The sequence below is a fragment of the Tachypleus tridentatus genome, chromosome 4 (genome assembly GCF_004210375.1).
Source record: "Tachypleus tridentatus isolate NWPU-2018 chromosome 4, ASM421037v1, whole genome shotgun sequence".
NCBI classification, from domain to species: domain Eukaryota; kingdom Metazoa; phylum Arthropoda; class Merostomata; order Xiphosura; family Limulidae; genus Tachypleus; species Tachypleus tridentatus.
In genome coordinates this window covers 86932747-86957060 of record NC_134828.1, presented here as the reverse complement: position 1 = coordinate 86957060, position 24314 = coordinate 86932747, and the positions used below count along the sequence as shown (strand labels likewise).

The 24314-nt window shown below is 34.1% G+C and overlaps 1 protein-coding gene and 1 long non-coding RNA gene across 2 annotated transcripts in view; one reads left to right on the top strand and one right to left on the bottom strand.

Annotated features, from left to right (window-relative positions):
• Window positions 1-23878, top strand: part of LOC143248373 (pyrokinin-1 receptor-like) — a 30423-nt gene extending 6545 nt beyond the window's left edge. Inside the window, exon 2 of the mRNA XM_076496734.1 lies at window positions 22538-23878. Within this exon, the coding sequence (XP_076352849.1) occupies window positions 22538-23079 (542 nt within the window). The 3' untranslated portion in view covers window positions 23080-23878. The remainder of the gene's footprint in view (window positions 1-22537) is intronic.
• On the bottom strand, window positions 8439-12936 carry LOC143248375 (uncharacterized). The gene is made up of 3 exons (XR_013026950.1): window positions 12694-12936; window positions 12161-12491; window positions 8439-9570 (listed from the first exon to the last, which is right to left on the bottom strand). It is a non-coding gene; the product is annotated as an uncharacterized LOC143248375 (long non-coding RNA).
• Window positions 23879-24314: the final 436 nt, after the last annotated feature.

Genomic DNA, 24314 nt, shown 5'->3' with positions numbered 1-24314 from the left:
TTTAGTCTATGACTTCACAAACAAGGAAGTTAAGCGCAGGTAGCCTCCGTGTAGCTTTGTGTTAAATTCAACAAACAAACAATACTTTCTTACATTACAAGTCACATGTTACTAAAATATGCATAATAACATTGAAATCAATACCAAACACCAACGAGTGTTTCAAACACCTTTGAAAGAATAGTTTGTTTTTGAATTTCGCGCAAAGCTATACGAGGGTTATCTGCGCTAGCCGTCCCTAAGTTACCAGTGTAAGACTAGAGGGAAGGCAGCTAGTCATCACCACCCACCGCCAACTCTTGGACTACTCTTTTACCAAAGAAAGGTGGGATTGACCGTAACATTATGACGCCCCCACGACTGAAAGGGCGAGCATTTTGGTGCGACAGGGATTCGAACCTGCGACTCTCAAATTACTTGTCGAATGCCTTAAACCACCTGGCCAAGCCGGGCCTGAAACAATAGTAACTACAATATGTTAACATACTTGTTGATTAATTAGTTCTGTTCATTTTATCTGTACGAATATTTTATTTACTAAAAAACAGAAACATGATATATCACATACATACGAGAAAAGAGAACTGTTACATTAGGAGACATTGCCGTTTATTGAGCGAAACTGTGAAACAGGTGAATAAATTCAACTCTATGCTTTTTATATGAAGTGAAGCAGATTGGAACATTTGAACTGTAAAATAAGCAAAGTTCAAGAGACATTTTCAAGGTAACTTGATGCATTAGAAAGCTAAAATAGTTAACTCAAAACTAATTACAGTCATCTTCTTATCAAACTAAATTTGTTTCTACTTCGCTAAAAGTAAAAATGAAAGTTCTATTTATATCTTTAAAAGTACACCGTATGTAGTTGTTTTAAAGTTTATGAGCACCTGATGGTTCAGCTGTAAGTCTTACGGCATACATGGCTAAGAAATTGGGTTTCGATACTTGCCGTGGGCGGAGAACATATAGCTTAACAACAAATAAGTAAACAGTTTTCACAATGCATCAGCTAAGTGAACAGTTTTAAAAATTGAATGTTGGACTTAAATGAAGACGACGTATCTTACTTTTATTAGAAACGGCTATATTCTAAACTTTAGTTCTTATATTAAGTTAATTTGTTTCTTTGATTTTGAATTTCGCACAAAGCTACTCAAGGGCTATCTGTGCTAGCCGTCCCTAATTTACCAGTGTGAGACTAGAGGGAAGGCAGTTAGTCATCACCACCCACCGCCAACTCTTGGACTACTCTTTTACCAAAGAAAAGTGGGATTGACCGTAACATTATAACGCCCCAACGGCTGAAAGGGCGAGCATGTTTGGCGCGAATGGGATGCGAACCCGCGACCCTCAGATTACGAGTCGCACGCCTTAACACGCTTGGCCATGCCGGGCCCTATATTAAGTTAAACGTTGATTATTTCCACATCACGTAAATCATGCATGCCCAGTTTGCTGTCTCTATTTTTAATCCAGCTCATATTACACTACGAACAAAAAAATAGTAATACAGTATTAATACCGGATCAATACTGCTGTTTCTATCGCTAACTAACAGTTTAATAAAAATCTTAACTAAAACATAGATAAAACAAAAGAACTATCATATTTGGAATTTCTTTGGATAGTAAGCCTGTAAATACTGGGGTTTTTCGCGCTTTATTAGAGCAATATTCAACTCCGGTACCGTGCCATTCTTAGGACTTTTTTCTCTTTTGTTAACCATGCTTTGCCTGATGGCTATAAATTTTCATTATTGCCCAACATCAGACTTTATATTATAACGAGCTTATGCAAAACAGGGAGAGATCAAGGCTAGACTATAAATCGTGAGAAAATTTCACAGAGTCTCTTCTAAGCCCAAATTTAAGCAAGAGAAAGTCATGTATAGTTCATTGGACCTGCATCAGGAAAGTTAGCAGATATGTAATGAAATGTAATCGCTGAGATTTCAATTTCTATCGGTCATCTTTTTCATTGTAACGAGCAGTTAAATTCAAGATTTGATCAGAAGCTTGTGAGTTTTTGTCGTCATCAAATTGTTGTATATTACTTTGTGAACAAAATTAGATGTGTCCACTTAATTGCAATAGCTTTTCTTAAGGGGGCTGGAAAATTGTTCTTCCGCATTTAGCCTTTATTGTTACCAACAGGTGATCTACTGTGGAGCTCCTTGCTATCCTGAACGCTGTTATATGCGAGTATTTCTTTTCCAATGAAACTCTGAGAGCGCAGTATCCTCTTGTGTAGATATAACCTTGCAGTTAACCATAGTACCACAGTAACTCGAGGAATATAGAAAAGTGTTTTATAAAGTTGAATCTGTATTACCTGGCTTTTATTGAGCTATAAGAAAGAAAAACAATGAACACAACTGAACAAAAACAAAATGAAAAATTAGTATCTATTCAATGCTTAGAAGCAACCAAAGTAAATACGTGCACTGGACAGAAAGCATCGCTTCTACTGGAGGTTAATTGGCTCTAGACTTTAGTTATTTTCCAAAAGACGTGTTTCTGATAAAAATTGTTGTTGCAAACAAAAATACCTTAGAATTGTATGAAATATTTTATTATGGCATTCTTCACAGAGAATATAATCTACTAAATTCATTCTGGAAATCCCAGTGTGGAAATAAGGAAGGGCATGTCTTAAGATATCACTTGGCAACTCCCCCTAAAGGATTTGTTTGTTTGTTTTGAATTTCGCACAAAGCTACTCGAGGGCTATCTGTGCTAGCCATCCCTAATTTAGCAGTGTAAGACTAGAGGGAAGGCAGCTAGTCATCACCACCCACCGTCAACTCTTGGGCTACTCTTTTACCAACGAATAGTGGGATTGACCGTCACATTATAACGCCCCCACGGCTGAAAGGGCGAGCATGTTTGGCGCAACGGGGATGCGAACCCGCAACCCTCAGATTACGAGTCGCACGCCTTAACACGCTTGGCCATGCCAGCCCTCCCCTCCTAAAGGAGGAAAAGAAAACTATCTACCTTAAACTGTGTGTTTTACTTTACAGTATTTTTTTCCATGAGAAAGCAGGTGTGGTACCCATGGAGAACGACCGAAAACAATATGTAATTAAAGTAAAATAAGTTTAGTCTCGTTCATGGGCCAACATTCTGTTTTGGAAACTACATACATGTCTAGAAACGTATACGTAACAAAAGAAAACAGAAAATACTAATTATGTGTTTAAGTAGCAGAAAATGTATCTCTTAAAATATTTAATTTTGATGTACTTTTAGTTATATAAGTCTGCTCGTAGCCACATTGTTTAATAATTCACCATGAACCAAATATATACATTCTAAACAGTAGAGTGTAGTGGTAAATGTTATAATATTGGAGCCCTGTTTCAATTTGTGATAAGCAAGAGATGACATATTCAAGGGAATACCGCTGTGTAAAAATAAAGTAATTGTTTATAAAAAATGAGATCAACGTTTCGAAAGAGTGAAAGTGTAATATTTCTAGACCATTGATAAATTATTCGCTTATTCTATTCTCTGATAGTCATAGGATCTCACTTGGCCAAGGAATGTTTGTATAACGAACTAACAAACTAGAACTAAACTTAGAAATTAAAGTTTCGAACTTAAACTTTGTTTTATCTTTGAAAGAAGTGATGAACGCCACGAAAATCGTTACATAAAACGCATTGTAAACCTAGTCTGAGCACTTCCCTTTAATAAATAAGCTTAACACTACACTTACAACAACAACATTAATTTGTCAAGATTTCATCCAAAGACATCCGATGATTATGTATTCCTCCAGATGTGATTAATGATCGAGGTAATGATGAAATGCTTTAGGATTCCTGGAGCTTAGCTCAGTGCTCTAAATGTTCGATCCGGTAATACAACAAAAACAGTAAAGTTATTGTTTGCGTTCACCTTATTACCTAAAACCAAGTATATAATTTTATCCTATAATAAGAGGGGGAGTACTTTAATGTCGTCATATAGAAGTTTAGTTTGAAGCTCCTTTCTTCACATTTAATACTTGTTTGGTTGAAGTAATTAAACACAAAGCTACACATTGAGTTACATGACATGCTCTCTCCCCACCACTTGTATCGAAACTCGGTTTGTACCGTTGTTACTTCTCATGCGTACCGCTGTGCCGCTGGGGTGCCACATTTAATGACTTACTGTTTTTGAGCCTATCGTTATGTGTTATGTATGGAACAAGTTTCCATTTGCTGTTTGTTTTTACTTGAATAATTATTAGCAGTGCATAAATAACAAAGTAAATAATATGTATAGATCAACAGATATCTAAAATAGAAGCATGAAAATTACTTCATTCTGTGTGTGTGTGTGTGTGTGGAAGGGGGTTAAGGTAAGCAGAAATTTACGCATCGGAACACATAACGAAATTACACAATTTCACTTCTCATTGGACCTGGCATGGCCAGATGGTTAAGGCATTCAACTTGTAATCTGAAGGTAACGAACATACTTGCTCTTTTAGCCGTGGGGGCGTTATAATGTTAAGGTCAATCCCACAATGCGTTGGTGAAAGAGTAGCCCAAGAGTTGGTGGTGATGACTAGCTAGCTGCCTTCCCTCTAGTCTAACACTGCAAAATTAGGGACGGTTGGTGCAGATAGTCATCGTGTAGCTTTGCTCGAAATTCAAAACGAAAGAAACATATAATTCTCTTTAAAATTTTTTCCTTTTATGTTTGTACATACATAGAAGTATGTTAAGATTTGAGAAAAATCGCTTTGCTGAAGAAGTGTGAGCGGATTCTCTGTCACTTTGACACGGAACTTTTAAGTGTATACTAATTGTGGTATGGATGTAAGAAAGGCACGTGTATATAAAGTATCTGTAAAGTTTTCTAATACCTACTGGAGATAACCGTGAATCCAGAACTTTCTAACTGTCAAACGGTATTGTTTCCCCTCTTTTACGTGTAATTAAAACAAACAAACTTGTATTTTGTAATCAGTCACGCGATTATCTTTATTTTTAAAATATTTTTATAAAAATCTCTATTTCTGGCTGGCCAGTCGAGGACAAGACATGTTGTTCTCACAAATCTACTCAAGATTGTGTACAGTTGTATTACCGTAATAGCTACCAGTGTTTCTTGTATCAAATATCTGGTTTAGTTATCCCTAATTCGCATATGTTTAGAGTTGTTGTTTTTTTTCAGTTATTTTTGTGCCTACAAGTTGAACAATGGGTTAAACCTCATAGCCCTATATGAATTAATCTGTTTCTATAAAAAAAAACTGAAAAGGAACGACTAACACTATGGAAACCAAACTGTTTAATCCATTATTCATTAGTTTTAACAGCGTCTGGCTTAAGTTCCTGCACATGTCCGTCGAATTGCGCGTAATTAACATTGAATAAGATGTGTAACAAGCGAGAAACGAAACACAGTCCTATTACAGTGCCATCTCCTATCTAGAGATAGTTGATTTTTTTCTGCTATTTCTATTTATATCCCAGTGTAGTACTTATTTCTCGTTATATTCTAAGAGAGACAAACAGAACGAAAAATTCGAGGCTTAGATCGATATCTTTAAACACATAACATACTTTCAATAAGGAAATATAATCGTGATATTGAACTTCGTTGTGAGGTAAGAGCAGTCTTTTAGGCGGTGAACGCTTCTAATACTCTTCCTTCTAGTGTGGAGTTCAGAATTAAGAAATGCTAAGCTTAGGCACCGGAGTCTCTGATCAGTCCATTTGTCCAATGTTCGCAACGTTGGCATTTAGGGGTGAAAATACGAAAAGTTTGTTTGATTTTGAATTTCGCGCAAAGCTACAAGAGGGCTATCTGCACTAGCCGTCCCTAATTTTGCAGTTTAAGACTACAGCGAAAGTAGCTAGTCATCACCACCCACCGCAAACCCTTGGGTTACTCTTTTACCAACGAATAATGGGATTGGCCTTCACTTTATAACACCCTATCGACCGAAAGGGTGAGTATGTTTGATGTGATGGAGATTTGAATACACAACCCTGAGATTATGAGTTAAGTACCATAACCACCTGGTCATGCCGGGTCAATACGAAAAGAGCAAATATGAGTGTTAAATAAAGTAGGCGAAAGCTTCTAACGGCTAACTTGTAGGTACTATAAATCATTTTAATATGTCTTTTAATGTCCAGTATTTTCCCTTATAATTTAAGAAACAAATTTTAAGTTCCTAAAAAAAAAGTTAATACAGCGAAATAAATACACACCCACCACACTCTGTTTCTCGCTTGTATAGTATAAAAGTTAATGGCTTATAATGCTATGATCTGTGACTCAGCCTCCGCGGAGGAAATAACACAACTGTCAACTGTGTAGCTTTGCGCTTAAAAACAAATAACAACCTACGTGAGATAACTGAACAATTTTAGCAGGCAAACTATTCTTAAGAGAAAAGTACAGCAATCTTAACATTTAACAAACAAGTAAATATTGCAGAAAAACCCGAGAAATCAAGATGTATTTTGCACTTCTGTTTAATAATTCTTTTTCTTTCTGATATAAACATCAGTCAGTATTTCCTAATAATGTATTCATATTTAACCCTCTTATGCAAAACGTTAACTACTTGAACTTATTACTGAAATACAGAAAAACATTTTTTCTTGAAGAGATAAAACAAAAAGGGATTCACTTTTTCCTGGTGTAAGGCTGTTAGAGTTCCTAAAGAGCATGTTTGAAGGAGTGATGTATATTATAAATAAATTTTAACAATTCTTTGTTATAGTAACTAACCGTGAGATATGTGTAGTTCTCATCTCAAAGGCTTACTAAATTGTTTCACATAAACAGGATAAATATATTGTTTCATCAAACATTGTAACATTGAAAGCGCAATATTAATATTAGAGGGAAAAATATTTAATTTAGTCTATTAGAGACTTATTTATTGCTTTAAGTAGAAGTCGTATGGTGAAGAACAAAAATTGTCTTTACTTGCTCTAATTGCATTTGACATTTGTTTAGCCAAAATCAAAGCAAAGTGGAATGAAATACGAGTCTTCATCCACCAGTTTCATCCTTTAGGATTCGACTTCAATGATTTATATTTTGATCATTTTGTGGCCTCTAAAACCCACTCGAAAATTTAAACAAATAACAACAGAGGCATTCACAAGTGAGAATACCTCGGTGTTTAAAAAAGGAAAGGTAAAGTAGTGCTTAGCCAATCACGCAGCAACAACAAAAAAGTTAACATTCTCACAAACATATATCAATCATGAAAACTTAACATTTCCAAGCTGAAATTTTGTTTGGTCTTAACATTAACTTAGATCTCTGTTCGAAACAAGTAACCAAGATTCTCTTGAATGTTCTAAAATTTTACATTTTGTTTTGATAAAGCTACTTCCGAGTGTGTTAATGAGTGTCAACTCACATTCGATCACGTGTGCACGCGCAGCGAGCCGTATGATCGTAGAGGTGTTAATTGTAATTGATTCATCTCCAGTCTGGCGCGTAACCGTAGTCGACTCTTTTTTTTTTTTTTATTTCACACACGTAATTCTAACTTACTCGAGTTCTATCAGAAATATAATTGCAGTTGTTTCTTCTTTAATAAGACGTGTCGATTTAACAACCCTTCGCTATAACTGACACACTTTCTAAGTAACTTAGCGTCAGAATATTTGTTTGTTTGTTTTTTAATATCACGCAAAGTTGCTCAAGATGTATCTGCGTTAGCCCTTCCTAATTTAGAGGTAATAGACAAGGGAGAAAGCAACTAGTAAACACCATACACTGCTATCTCTTGGGCTACTTTGCTGTTTTACCAACGTAAAGTGAGAGTGATTGTCACGGCCCGCAGGACAAAAATATTCAATGATGTGATTCGAATGTTCATCACGCAGGTTGTGAGTCGAGTTCCAAGACCATCAAAATATTCTTACAAATAATAATACAGTATTATTAAATGGCGCTTCAAAGTGACTTGGAATACAAAAATATTAAAATCTAGAATACTAAAATAAATTTTATTGCGTTTGCCAGTTAATATTTAACTATCAAATACATATTAAAGGATATTAAAGGATGGTTTGCTTCTTCTATTTGTAAAAATTACATTTGAATACAGGCCAAATGTAGATGCACATAACTGTTGAATTACTATTAGAATCAGCTTTCCATTTTTCAGTCATTAGCGTTCACCAGTGGCACAGCGGTATGTCTGCAGAGTTACAACGCTAGAAACCAGTTTTCAATACTCGGTTGTTAATTACAAACAAACACACTTATGCAAACAAAATTGTTGTATATTCGATCAAAATTCCAAAATCTTACAACAGCACCCTATATTTGACCCATCACGAAAACTGATGAAATACAAATAGTATAAACAATTTTTTAAATAAAAGTATTTTTATTCAAAACTATAATAATCAATCTTAACCCTGTTATGTGAAGGAAGTTGGATGTGAATGAACAAAACCTGCGAAGAAAATATATAATGGAAATTTGTTGCTTGTGTAACTATTCAGCCCCCTTGTCAGTACTTGGTGGAAGCATCTCTGATAGCAATTACTTTTGTGAATCTTTTAGGACAGGTTTCTACTAGCTTCGCACTATCGGATGATGTAATGTTTGTTCATTCTTGTTGGTAAAATTTCTCCAATTCTAACGAGTTCGTTCGGGATTGTTGATTGATTACAATCTTAAAATCTCGTCATAAATTTTCTATTGGATTAGAGTCAGAACTTTGAATGGACTACTGCAGGACATTCACTTACTTCTCTTGAAACCACTCTAGTGTAACTTTGGCCTTGTGTTTTAATCACTATCCTTCTGGAATATGAATTTTTTGACCCAGTTTTAGATTCTTGGTTTCTAAAGAAGGTTTTCCTCAATTATTCACCTGTACTTCATACCAGTCATCTTCTCTTTATTCTGACAAATTTTCAAGTTCTTGCTGATGAGAAGCATTCCTATCATATGAGGCTGCCACCACAATGCTTGACAGTTGAGGTGTTGTTGACTGAGTGATTTGTTGTGTTGGGCTTGTACCAAACGTAACACTTTGAATTTAGACCAAAAAATCTCAATGTTTGTCTAGTCTGACCACAAAACCTTCTGCCACGTGTCACAGTATCATTTACATGCTTTGTTTGAAATTTCATAAGAGATTTAAGATGATTTTTTTTTTTCATTAATGGCTTCTTTCTTGCCACTTGCCCATACAGGTTATCTTTGTGTAGGGACTGGGTTATTGTCGTTATATGAATACTGACTTCCGTCTCAAACATGGGAATTTGCAAATCTAGTCTTTTAAAATCACCTTCGACTTTATAGTGGCATCCCTAACCACTTTCCTACTTGCTCGACTGTTTAGTAAAAAGGATGACCTGATCCGGGTAGTGACTGGGTTGTCTGAAGCACATTCCACTTCTTAATGATGGACTTCACCTTACTCAAAGAAATAACCAACTTTGAAATATTCTTCTAACCTTTCCCTGTTTGTGTTTTTCTGCCACCTTATTCCTGACTTGTTTAGAAAGATCCTTGGTTTTCATAGTTGATTTGTCGTATTACTATGTGGGTGGTGGCTTGAACAGGTATATTTATTCTGAAATTAAGGTAAACAAATTTGATTACACACAGACGGAGACCATTACACTAATTTTGTGAACTTTCAAATTAATCTTTTGCATCTGAACTGATTTAGAGTTGCCATAGCAAAGAGGTTGAATACTTCTGCAGTTGAGAATATCCAAGTTTTCTTTAAAATCTAACTTACTTACATAATATAAACGTCTGTGGTTTTCTTAGTTTGGAGTAGATTATGTAGTATTCTAACTACATGGTCCTATTTAAAAGTTTCGTGATAGCTAGCTCAGATGATAACAAAATGTGAAAACTTTGCAGGGAAGTGAATACTTTTGATATTAACTATTTTATTGTACCTCCATAATTTGCAATGGGTGCAATAGAAAAGTGGGTGTGGTTCGACGCAAAAATTTATACAGAATAATTAATCAGAGCCGTTTAGCAGTATACTGCCCTTAAACAGTTTTTTGGAGTACTTGGGTATCTTTGGATGAAATGTAATATTAAACAGATTTTTGTAACACAAAACCATTTCTAACGCGAAGTTTTTTAGAAAAGTGCACATGTATGATATATAATTATTATCTATCTTAGTTATTTTCTGGTCTATCACGTGTTAAATGTCCAGTTTTATGATGAAAATATGTTAATACCACCAGGGACACATTAACTTCATATTGTGTTCGGAATTTGCGTATACGTCCGTAACGTTTTGTGTCATACTGTCGTGGTGAAACTTCAAAGAACTTTAAACATCCTTGAATTAATGAAATATATTTCCTCTAGATAGCTTTGACTCTTTTATGTTAACTGTTAATATAAACGTTAGAGAAGTATTTAATAAAGGTTATTGTTATACGCTGGAAAAGTGTTTAACACCGGTTACAGTTACACGCTAGAGAAGTGTTTAACATCGGCCAGAGCATATTATCTCCTTAAATCTCCCTAATTATAATTTGTTTGTTTCGTTGAATTTCACTAAAAGCTACTTCAAGAATATTTGGTTATGTCTAATTTTCAATCACAGCCCAATTTTATATTAACAATTAATATTTAAATTGCAAATACAAGCAATGTGATCCAAGTTTACGATTTGATTTCCAAAATAAACTCAAAATTAATTAGCACGTTTGCAAGATATCAAGATGAACATTAACTGAACTTTAAATATAAAACAAAACTCTGAGAGATTAGCTTTCAAATGTCTTTATTCACCAGCGTTTTCCTGTCAACTTTCAGAAATTAATGTAAAAGTTTATTATTATAAACTCAAGGACGTATTTAATTACATCATTATGTCATGGAAACTTGTATGGATTTAAGTAGGCGAGTAACATAATAGAATGGTCCAGGATGGCGTACTGTTCCATTAATTTCATTTCCAAAGAAGATGTTAAACATATTAATGTATCCAACTACATCCAATTACTTAAGACAACATGGAGGTGAGGACGATCAAATTATCCAGGGATAAACAAAACTCGGGTGTAGCCAATTAGTTAGCATGCTGAGACTGTGAATCCGCGTTTTGAGTGATTGATGTAGTATTCGATCAAATAAAAGTAGCCCAAGAACTGATGGTGGGTGCTTTAACTAGCTGTCTCCTCTTTAACCTATCAACTTGAAATTATGATGGCTATGAACAGATAGCCAATGTGTAGTGTTACATATCATAATTTTTCTCAGACAAGTCTCCAATTTATTATATTACTTACTACGATTTTGGACTCAGCAGATAGCCCAATGTGACTGTGCTATAAGAAAACATACACACACACACATACGTACTACAATTACAAATAACTTGTAATTAAAACTTAGAAATTAATTAAATGTCGATTTGTATCAAATTTATGATATTTGCCAACAAAATTGATACACACAATTTTCTTTTTTAACACAAACATATTTTAATATACAAACAATAATAAAATTTATAATAACGGTTATTACAAATAATAATTTCTATATAGAAGTTTTGAAAAACTTACAAACAATACTAAGTTTTCTATCTGATCTAGAATTGAATGTTTGATCGACGATTCACGATGAGCGAATGAATTTCGAGTTGATATCAGTACGTTTATTTAACGACTAGCTAGCTAGCTGCTTAGCTGAGCACACGTAAGTTTTTTACGGAGTAAAATGTATATATCATGTTCTCGTAGAAATGTTAACGTCCGAAGTTAAACGGTTTTTTAATGTTTGAAATATATAAAGGTCCCCGGTTAAATATCTGTAGTTTTCAATCGATAAGTGTTTATCACTGTTATAGTATATATGTTATATATATACAGTATAGTTTATAGTATACGAGCTGCAACAAACCAACAATATAAAACTTTCGTTTGGCGCGTCGAGTTATAAACTTTAGGGCGAGGTTCTCGAAAGTTCACTTGGCAACAATATTCAAAGATACGCTTGTGCTTTCGTAAAACATATATTATTGATTCTTACACTCGAGAAATTTCTACAAATTTAGAGAATAGGCAGGACTTTCGCAATAAACATTTGGCAATATAAATTACACGCATTTCTAAATATATATTTAACTAAAACTAACATCGATACTGAAATAAGTATATAATAAAGTAAATCCTTTACAGTACCTTTGAGCGAAAATTCTGAAACTGGAAGGAAGAAATATGATTATATTTTCGATATGTCAGATACGTCAGCTCCAACAAGTGTACAACAATGGTGTAGCGGAAGTCCTCAACGGTATTTTATTTTTTTAATATTGTTCCCATTAATTACAATTCATTTCCTCTGTCGTTTCTGTTGTATTCGGTAGGTGTGGAGCTATGAACACATTTGCATACAAATCAGCTGTCTTGTTATGTAGATCATTTTTGACAGGAACAAAATAGTACAAGTTACAAACTGTTATAACTGGACTTTGTTTGGAAAGACTGTCCAATCCGTGTATCACAGTTGTAGCTGTTGCACAACAAAAACATGGAAAGTATGTTATCAAATTGCATGGAAATATCTCTTAGTAATGGACACTTACACGATCATTTGTTAATAAGTGATTCACGTTGAGTGTTATGAGAGAGAAACTCGTGTTTAATTGTTAACACTTTTCGTACAAGTATTCATTATATCTTGATATAAATAGGTATATAATGATATACTTTACCGATGAAGTTGAACCTTGAACCAGTAATATATTTGCGACATTTTCTTTAACTATTTATCCGGACCTCGGTCAGTCTAAGTGAAGTCACGCTCTGAAAAAACAACAACAACTAACAAACAAAAAACAGATCATGGTTAAATATGGGTAATTAAATGTGGTAAAAGCTGGTTGTAAGATTTAAAAATATGCACAAACTGTCATAGATAAGTTTGGTTTCGAAGTTGAAGAGCTTAGAAGTAAACAGTGGTGATTTCAGAGAGATAAAAGTAAATGAACGATCTTTCCTTCTCTAACATATGTACGCGTCTGAACCACGTGATAAAAGGTAAGTGAACAAACGGTTGGGATAAGCACATAAAGCAATTTTCAGAAGGGTGGACAGTAGCGGCTGTAACAAGTACGATTAAAACAAAAATTATTCTTGATAACTATTTACATAAAGCAAACCAAAGCTACTAAGCAAACGCAATTTCTGTGATATATGTTGTTTTTTTAAATATCTTTGATATTGTTGTAATTGGTTCTGAGTATAATTTCTAGCTCATCTTCTAAAGGTATAAGGGACCCGGCATGGCCAAGCGTGTTAAGGAGTTCGACTCGTAATCCGAGGGTTCGAATCCACGTTGCACCAAACATGCTCGCCCTCCCAGCCGTGGGGGCGTTATAATGTGACGGTCAATCCCACTATTCGTTAGTAAAAGAGTAGCCCAAGCGTTGGCCGTGGGTGGTGATAACTAGCTGCCTTCCCTTTCGTCTTATACCGCTAAATTAAAGACGGCTAGCGCAGATAGCCCTCGAGTAGCTTTGCGCGAATTTCTAACAATAAAACAACAAATGAAGTTATAAGCTATCGTGTTGAACGAGGCTTAATATAAGGATCTTTAAATGTATTTTATTGTCATAGTATTCGTTCTTGGTACATTCCGGAACTCTCATTGTTTGTGTTAAAACATTTAAAATTTAGGGAGAGCTTTTATTATTTTGGAAGAAAGAGAAGTTATAAGTTGTATAGATAGATTTAACGATAACTTTTGATTGAGTTATGCAAATATACATTTTACGTAATTTGTAATGGTTTAAGTATAAAATATTAAATGCGTAACTATAGATAATATTGTTGTAACAAACTACTTTGAGGTTTCAGTGAAACTTTAGACAGAGTATACATAATACATTGCAGATTGGAATACTTTATTGGACTACAACTGCCTGTTAATGAAAAGTGAAAAAAACGTTTCAACTATTATACTGATGCATTTTTCAGTATAAAAGCCGAAACAGTTGCTGTCATTTAAAATTTTCATTCTACCCACTCTGTTATACTGTATATCAAATTAGCTATACAATAGACAATAAAACTGTTTATTTAAATAATCTAGTTTTTATTGGTTCCTTGTGCATCGCACTATTTTACAGTTGGACGACTTGACATTTTCACAGCTTATATCTAATTAAGTGAAAAGTGTTTGTTTTCAACCAGTATCGTCTCTGTTAAGCCTTAATATCTTGGAACAAAAACAAGTAGTCGTTTGCAGTCTCTTTCTAGCTATGGACACAAAATTTTGATACAGATCTATCTTTAAAACAAAGGTGGGTTCAGTAATATATGATATTCCAATTGTTCCCTTCCCCTCCAGTGGGTCTGTGGTTCGTCTGAAGACTTATAATGTTATAAATCAGGTTTCGACATTCATGATGGGTACAGCATAGAGAGCCAATTGTGTTGCTTTGTACTTAATAAACACATTTCATCCGTATTGTTAAAGTGTTACAGTTCGTGTTTGAAAAGTGAAACATTGTGCCCAAGACAGTTTTGATTTCTACTCATTCTATTTAACACGAAATCAAAAGTTTAACGGAAGTGTCAAATATATAGACATACTGAAATAATAGCAAACGATTCTTCTCTCTATGTACATATATATAATAAGTGAAATAAAGTAGTAAAAGGAAAAGTTTTCACTTACCTGTAAAATAATGTTTTTCAATCTCAAACATATTTTCAAACTAATAGCTGGGGTTTAATGTTATATATGGTAAGACTGCTACCAATCCCGAGAAACCCCTATTTTATTATCTGAAATTAATGAGCGTTTTGACATAAGAACTTATAAAAAACATCCAAAGATTGCATGAAGCAGATTACGTGAATAATATGAAGGATTACAAAAAGTCGAAAGAGATCATAGACGTACGTGTATATGTTACGCAAGGGTTTTACTAATGTACAGATGATCACAAATTTTGCACGTGTTGTCCCCAGTAGCATCACGGCATGCGGACGCACACCGCTAAAAACCGGGTTTCGATACCCGTGGTGAGCAGAGAGCGGATAGCTCATTGTGTGGCTTTGTGCGTAATTCTAAATAACTTGCACCTGTAAAAATATTTGTACATTTGAAAATTTACCTGTATAAAAAAGCTCAAATGAATAAATGTTAAAAAACAGAGATTCAAGATTATAAAATTTATTCTAGAGTTCATAAACAATCGTATTTAGTAGAATATTCTTTAATTTTTAGATCACGTATTACTAGGTGATCTAGTAACCTATATGTGAGGTGCAATAAGGTGTCATGCAGTAAAATGATGAAGTAATATAATTGTGCAGTTGAAAAAAATCCTTAAGAAAATCTCTATTTATTTCAGTCTTTGATGGTTCCGATATACTCATTTTTAATGTAATTGATCAATATTACTGCAAGAATGAAGATAAGGTAGGTTAAACTTGACTACTGAATGAGACCTGTAATGTCACGTGTTTACGCTCCACCTACTAGCGTACTTTATTTATGCTTTTATTGCGGGCTTAATGGTTTGGTTTGTTTTGAATTTCATGCAAAGCTACTCGAGGGCTTTCTGCGCTAGCCGTCCCTAATGTAGCAGTGTAAGGCTGCTAGTCATCACCACCCACCGCCAACCCTAGGGCTACTTTTGTACAAACGAATAGTAGGATTGATCGTCACATTATAACGCCCCCAAGGTTGAAAGTTGAAAGGGCGATCATATTTGGTGCGACGGGGATTCGAACCCGTGACCCTCAGATTACGAGTCGAGTGCCTTAACCACCTGAACATTACTCTGGCCGAAGCTGATCAGTATATTGCAAATTATACTCTGAAGCATATATCAGTCGTCTTTTTTTCTCTTTTTTAATATAACCATGACAACAGCTATAAAACTGCAACTATTACTAACATATGAGGTCTATTCAACTGAGAATATATATATATATACTAGACAAGGTTGTAAAATATGATTATCAGCACGAAAATAACATTTCGTTTCTTAGTAATATATTGAGCTGTTATTTCATAAATAAATATATATCACAGTGATATATCCTAATGTCAAGTACTCTTTAGAATGTGGTATTTTCATATGAATGTGAATTTACATTTTGCATTATTGGCGCGAACAACAGTTTTTATTCACTTAACGGACACTTCACACCAAAGAATAAAATTTGCAATAAATATATACGTATATATGAATGCATTAACGAAGACATTGCATGTAAAAAAAAATCACATTTTATTTTACTTTATTACGGAACAGAATCATTCTTAAAAATATGAATATTTAATGAATATTGAATTATGCTTGTTGTCCACTTCTGTGTAGTAATTACATCGTTGGGTACAACTTGATATAGCTGCTTGTTAATCCTACCAAGTTAACTGTATAGAACTAACACATTAGGCTTAACTCAGGTAGTCGAGTTTAACCTTAATTGATAAAGTATTTAACTAAACTTAATTGTTTAGTAGTTTTATTCAATGATCTAGATGCATGTAATTACCAAAGTCACAATTGTAGTATTTTCAGATAAAACTGATTTCCCTGGAAGTATTAGAAGACAAAAACAAAATCTACCAAGAAATAAGAAGAGTATGTTATAGGTAATACTTTCGCTGAATTTTAAGTTAAGGAGGAAATAAACAGGTATCGAAACATTTAAATGGTAGTGAAAACAATCTTTATTTAGACATAGCGTATAAAACTATGAGTGACTGAGGAAACAAGTAAACGATCGTGTCTTCTGGATCAGTATATATGAATGTTCACCAACCTTTGGTATCTCAAGATTAATGTCTGTCGAACTAGACACAAACAAAACCAAGTAGAAGTGAATCAAGAAAGTGTGTCTGGATTTAAAATATCACCTTGCTTTTTGTTATCCAGTAAACGGTGTTATCTCGTGCTGTCTCTTACCAGTAAGTATTGGTTAGCTATCTTTAATTGACGTCGTCGTTCGACCAGCTAAAGATATTGCAGTTTTATTCAGTTCTAGTGCAGGCTCAAAATGTACTGCAATATCCTTGCGAGCAAAATATATCACCTAACGATAAGAACAAAGGGATGCGAGGACTAAAAGGAGAAAATATTAGACACCTTGGCCCACGTGTCGCCTCCATGACAGTAAGGAAACTAAGTTATCAATAATTCTGAGTTGTGATGGATTAGTAAATAAGGTAGAAAATCCATAATATGACATCATATTACACAATTTCATCACTAAAGAAACACATCAGTCATAACTGAAAGGGACCGAAGATTTATCATCAGAACATTATAACCTTTAAAATACAGCATTGCCAAGAGGTCAAGCAGTGTTAAGAATAATTATTTCTCATTTTAGTACTGAATAAAATCTAGAATTATTTAAGGATAATTTTAATGATTTCTGACATTCAGAACCAGCAACATTCAACGAGACGTCTTGCTAATATAAAGTTAATAGAAGCCTAAATTTCAAAAGAAGAATCTCCGTCATACGTAACTTTTAAATCAATGTATTTACAGATCAACTACGTGTTAACGCTTCATCTGCGCAAGTACGAGGAATAAAGAATAATAGCCGCTCAAATACGAGAGTAAATATTTATCTATATTTAGTACATTTAATTACGTCATTCAACAATGAAAAAATTATCTATATTTAGTACATTTAATTACGTCATTCAACAATGAAAAAAAAATGGTCGGCAGGAATTTTCCGACTCTCATTTCCTTAGGTACAATACTTCCATTCATAAGTTCCAACTGCCTTTCCACTTATCTTTAATATGCTTCTTTTTTTAAAAATTTAACTTATATTGCTAGGTTAATCGCCAGCATCAAGTACACAGTTTATTAGCACAAAGAGCTTCTCACATTAGACGCCAGCAGATCTGTTTAGTATCTGATCCGTTTTTCATAGAACCAATAGTTAATCACTGATACAGTAAAGTAGGCCTTGACTGAAAATCAACAATGTGGTAGGAGGTAAAATTATTTAAACAGTTTCTTTCAGCCAGTTCGTTAAATCCTCTGTATATGACTGACCTGATTAAACATACCCTGATAAAAAGTTCGTGTCCGTTTATCAAACTTTCAATACATAAAAAGAAAGGTGTCTGAGAAAGAATATTGGTTAAAAGAAAGAGGGCAGCTACATTACGAAATGAGGAACAGGAAAATCGCTCCATATCCATAATATTTTTGCGCCCTTGTCTGGCTCAGGGTTCTCACCAATCATTTTCATACTACCCCACCTCGCTTGATTGCCTCAAACAAGCCAAATTAAAATACAGGAAAATTCCCACGTGCAGATAAATACACTTTCACGATCGGGGACAAAGAGGAACTACAGTCTGTTGAGGAGAGAATTCTTCAGACTTCTCTCTCTCTCTACTAAACCCCTGACAAGGTGTCGTTTCGTTATCCAAAATAATAAAAGCCGAATGGTTTCTCGTTTATAATTATGTAAAACAATATACATACATGTAACAAGCATGAATATGGAAACATCACTCTTTTTTATAAACTCCTAGGTTCTATACTGGGCTGGAGGTCACCATCTATCCTCAATGGCATTTCTTAAAAATAGTTACCATATTTTCAACCTTAGAATTACTAATTAAGATTGTTTCTGTTTTCATATAGCAGAGCCAAATCGGGCTATCTGCTGAATCCACCGAGGGGAATTGAGCCCTTGCTTTTAGCGTTGTAAATCCTTAGACTTACCACTGTACCAGCAGGGGACTACTAAATAAGAACCGTATGAGTTCCATCGGTTTTTTAAGCTGATATTTATAAACTATTTATACACCAAAGAAGAGAATCTTTTAGCTAAAAGTAGGGTTTCAAAGGGACGTGCAAATTTTGAGGTAAACAAATTCGATAAACTTGAACGTTTTTGTAGATGGTAAGTCTTTACGGTTCGTAAAAGTAGCTGTTACGTTCAAGAAGAGAAGTTAATATTACTTAATTGCAATATATAAATTAATAACTGCTCCGTTTAACATTTAACTCCTTTACTGCAAGGGCCAATGACGTGACCTTCTGGTTAGCATGCTTAGATTATGAATTTGAGAATTCGTGATTCGCGTCTCGTTGACGAAAGGAAACGCTTCACACTTTGGGTTCGTAGTTGCGTTAGAAGAGTAGTGGCCAAACACCACAATATAGTCAGATACGAGTATCTCAGAGGTGGAAGTTAGCACTGATGACTCGCTGCTTTTCCGGTAGTCTGTTATTTCAGTTAAGGACAGCTATGAATAGATGGCCTCAATGTAGCCTACACATAATCTGTGAAAGAAGATTCCTCTCGGTAATCGTGTTAAAGTAGGAAATCGTGTTAAAAAATAAACTTCAACTGGTGAGTCCATCGGTAAGTTAGTTTTGTATCTTATTATTGTTTTAATAGTTGAAGAATCTTCACTGAATCTTGGTTACAGAAAACGTGAAATGTTTATAATCGATCTGTTAGTTACAGTTTGTTTGGTTGTAATTAAGCACAACGCTACACAATGAGGTGTCTGTGCTCTGCCCGCCATGAGTATCAAAACTCAGTTTTTAGAGTTGTAAGCCCACATACATATTGCTGTGCCACTGGAAGTGGGATAGGCATTAGTTACAGACAAGGCAAAAATGAAAACAAAGGGTCAAAGAAACGCATATTAAAGTAATCCATAAACAGCTACAAATCCTTTATGTTCATATATGTTAGCGGACTTTTAACAATGTACCGGTAGCTAATTATACATTATGTTATATTTTTTTTGCAAAATTAGCGATTTTTTTATAATGAGAATGTCTGGAACCTAAGCAATTGTATAATCCATATAGTCAAGGGTCAAATAACAATTTTTCTCTCTCAGTAAACTACGGCATTACTTCGAAAGAGATTTTCATTACGTAAACTGCATGACCTTTCTGTACCTTAATTTTATAAAATATCAGTGACATCTGCTTGTAGAAAATCATGGATCTAAGATGTTCCAGTAAATATTCTTCATATACAAGTTCTTAATTTGTAGTAATTACGATTTTGATAATGCAACTTAAGGCTGAAAACAAAGACAATAGAAAAACAGTTTGCGTTTACCTAAACGAGTTTTTGCTGCTTCGACGTTCTTTAACTAATCATTTCTCCTTACGATTTTTGAGTCATATTTTGAAGCACATCGGGTACTGCTGAGCATGCGTAAACCAAACTTTCCAGTCGTATCACGTGTTGTTTTTCATCATCGACACGGTATTTCTACACAATAAAAGAAACCGTTTCACTTTTGTAGTATATTTGTGTGATTGTGTTTGGAGCTTCAGGCATACGAAACTGTCAAAACTGTATTTTTACGGTCGTTGTTCAGTGGTTTTATAACGTTCACTAAAATTTCAATGTATTTGTGTCTTGGTTTTTTTTTTATCTTGTTCTATTGCTACTATAAGTAGTTTTATGCCAACATAAAATATATGATAGCTTTTAATACCTGTGAGTTGAGCTTCAACTTTACAGGAACTGATCAAGCACTATTATGTGGATGGGTTCTCAGTTCTTCCACTGACGTTTTTCTACCTGAATCCCTCATATCAATCATTTCGTCCATCACAGTATGTCAGTTTGATATAAAGAAAAACGACCTATTCGTTCTTTTCTCTAGCTTTCTCTACCATTATATTCCTCAGTTTTTTTATCCTGTCACTTTCTTACTGATGTTCTGGTCGTCAGGTTGATAACACTGCTCATAAACGTACTTAAATGGTTACTGAACATTTCGGAAAGCCTTCTAACAAACGATTGGCCTCAAGGAAGAAGCACTCAGCGGACGTCTCGTCCAATTAAGCCTTTCTCTACAGATCGAAAGAGTCTTACTCTATTTTATTTCTATCTTTTCCACAGAGCATTACTCCGTAACTCTGTGAGAGTTTCATTTATCATCTGATTGTGGTAACATTTACCATGTGGTTGTTTCTCGATAAGATCTATGACAAATGTGATGAACAATCGGATTGTAACGCTCTTAGGGCTTTATTTATTAAATATAAAATATTCTTTTATGCGTGTGATTTTTACAAGTATGTTTTTCAGATTTTTCTGCTTTTTATAATTTAAGCTATATGGATCAATAAATGTGTAAAGTCAACTCATGAAATATAACCTGGAATTTCAGCTTCTGATTGACTGAACTTCACACTGTTTTTCTTGTTTTATTTCTTCTTCCGTTCTTTTATTAAAGTTTATATAACGAGACTTTTGTTTACAAATATACTTTTAATCAGGACTATTTATTCCCCGCTCTCGGAGATTTAGCGGGAACTTTGAGGGCTTATGACGGTAAATATCGGGACTCAATACTCCTTGTGGGAACAGCGCAGATAGCTCATAGTGTAACTTCCGGATCTAATGAGGTTTTATTCTTTTATCACGTGATATGAATAATCGCTGTTTGGTACGTGCTGTTTTTACAAGTTAACAATAATGCGTCACGTGGTTTTATAATATCTTTTATAAGTTTTAAAGAAGTCATGAACTATAAATAATGGTCTGTCCATAAACAGTCTAAATGTATTAATCATTATATATAGATTTCGTCTAAACATACACACACATGCACACAATGTATGTCTATTAAGTAGGCCTGATGTGCCAAATACATTTTTAAACAGGTGACTTTATAAAAAAAATTATGTTATTTTCCAACATAAAAGCTACTAACTGTAAGGCACGCTTAATTAGGAGGCAGATGACGTGCTTGATAGAGTGTAATAGAATAAGAGAGAACAAGTTAGAATGATATATTTCCGTACTTTTCTTTCGTAGTGAAAGCCATATGCAGTGGTTTTATAACTTATTCTTCAAGTTTAAAATATCATACCGCGGCTTTCTTACTGCTTAATTAGTGGTGCCCAACATGTGCGTAGTAATAAGTTGCTAAGGGTGTCACGAGAGTTTCCGAAAAATAATGATAATTAAAGATATAACAAAAACTCTACAATATACATATATATATATATTGTAGAGTTTTAATGTTTTATATATGTATATTTGGTTGCCACGCAAACCAAAATAAGTAACTTATTGTGTTGTCAGAAGAAAAGGTAGGAAATCATTGGTTTAATTCCTAACATATGTATGTACCTACATTAACATGGTGTGATTTTAAATCATCTGGATTTTTAGTCTATTTGAATTCTGTCGTAAAGTAATTTATAATAGCACGATCACGACAGAGCCCAAACGTATCTTTGCGTTCGAAACCATAAATATACTCGAGATAATGTACTTTAATTGACTCGACGTGAACAAATATGCTTTCCTTCTAAACAAAATATAGTTGAAATAAATCGCAGAATAGTTAAATGGTTTTAAACTTATTGAACCATTTCCACCAAATTGATATCTGATTCAATCACGTTTGCTGTACGACAATAAAATACTTTAAACGGCTTGTGAAAATCTTTGATATCTAGACACAATATTTTATCTAAGATAAACGTTTTTTATAAAGCTACTAACATTTATTTAGGGTGACAACTAACACCTTAATAATATATTTTTAATTTTTTCTATTTCCAGTTGCTGTTGTAGTGGCCTTTTTCGTTTGTTACGCTCCGTTTCATGCTCAACGACTGATGGCAACTTACGTCACAGATCCTACGCCGACAGAGACTGTTATTTACGACGTACTAACGTATTTGTCGGGCGTGTTGTACTACGTCAGCACCACTATTAATCCTATCCTCTACAGTATTATGTCGTTCAAGTTTCGACAGGCTTTTAAGGAGACTTTAGCAAGTTGTTGCGGAAGACAAATTACCAGATCGCGGGACTTCAAGGCCACGTCTCGATACACTGCACACCATTCTACTGCCATCGAAATAGTAGATCTAACAGTGCTCTGCGAGTCGTCGCATCCCCACCAACGCGGTGTATCCGCAGTTCCCCGCTATCACTCTGTACCTGAGAACGTAAAGAATATTCCCTCTGCATATCAACAGACCAAAGAAAGGAGAACGTCAGGTATATATAATGTGGAAAGAGAACCGATCTCTGTCAGCAACAACAGTCTCCAGAGGATAGACGATGATGCATCTGAGGAGTCGAACTGCATTGTTTAATTAGAACAGACGCATAAGCTTTGATAATGACTGATGGCGGTTCTTTCAAGTAAAAGGATGAAGAAACTTGATTGATTGAAGCTTATAGAAGATGAGAAACAAAATTTTGGGCAAAATCTTCATGTGTAACACTTATTACGGAAAGGACTGTTGAATAAAGCATCTTTCGTTCGTATTTAAGGTAGTTTGTTAGAAAAACACGAGTATTATTGGAGAATAAGGTTTGTTTTGATTGTCACTGTTATAAAAACTAGAAATAAAATCGTCCCTTAGATAGACTTTCATCTTTAGTTTAACCGATCTCAGTCAGGAACTAATTTGTTGAAAAATATTATTTAAGAACTACAAGCTTACTCACGGTTAAACTATTCTGCTTCTGTTTTAAGTCACACTTCTTTCAATTATTGCTCTTGCAAAAAACTAGATTTTATGTACGTTTCTGTGTGCAAGTTTTTTATGTATGATACTAATTACAAATAAACAATCAACTTCTAAACAACAAACTACAAGACCACAACAGAATACAATTTCTAGTGAAGTTATATTTTTATGTTAGTTTACACTTCCCTGAAGAAGAAAATTGGAATACACTAATATTTATCGGTGTTACTTATCGTCTTAATAACTGTCTTTGCATGATAACCTAAAATAAATAACTTGGCATTTTTCTTTCTTCAAAAAGTAATCTTAATTATTGTGGTATTTAAACTACAACGAAGAAGGTTTTATTAACATTTGGTGCTTTGAAAAATACTTGACAATAATATATTAGTGTAATGTGTCTAATTGTTGAACAATACCTGACAATAATACATTAGTGTAATGTGTCTAACTGTTAAACAATACTTGAAAATAATATATTAGTGTAATGTGTCTAACTATTGAACAATATTTCACAACAATACATTAGTGTAATGTGTCTAACTGTTAAACAATACTTGAAAATAATATATTAGTGTAATGTGTCTAACTATTGATCAATATTTCACAACAATACATTAGTGTAATATCCAACAGTTGAAAAATACTTCACAACAATACATTAGTGTAATGTGTCTAACTTAAAACGTAATCTTATTTAGTATTATAAACACGATAAACACAATGTTTATAAAGATTTATTGAAGCTTTCAACAATATTTATTTACTGTTTTAAAATATTTAATACAAAATTATATGTATATTATTTGCTGGTAACAGAAGCGTCTCTTGGCACTAGTAACTGGAACCCGTGG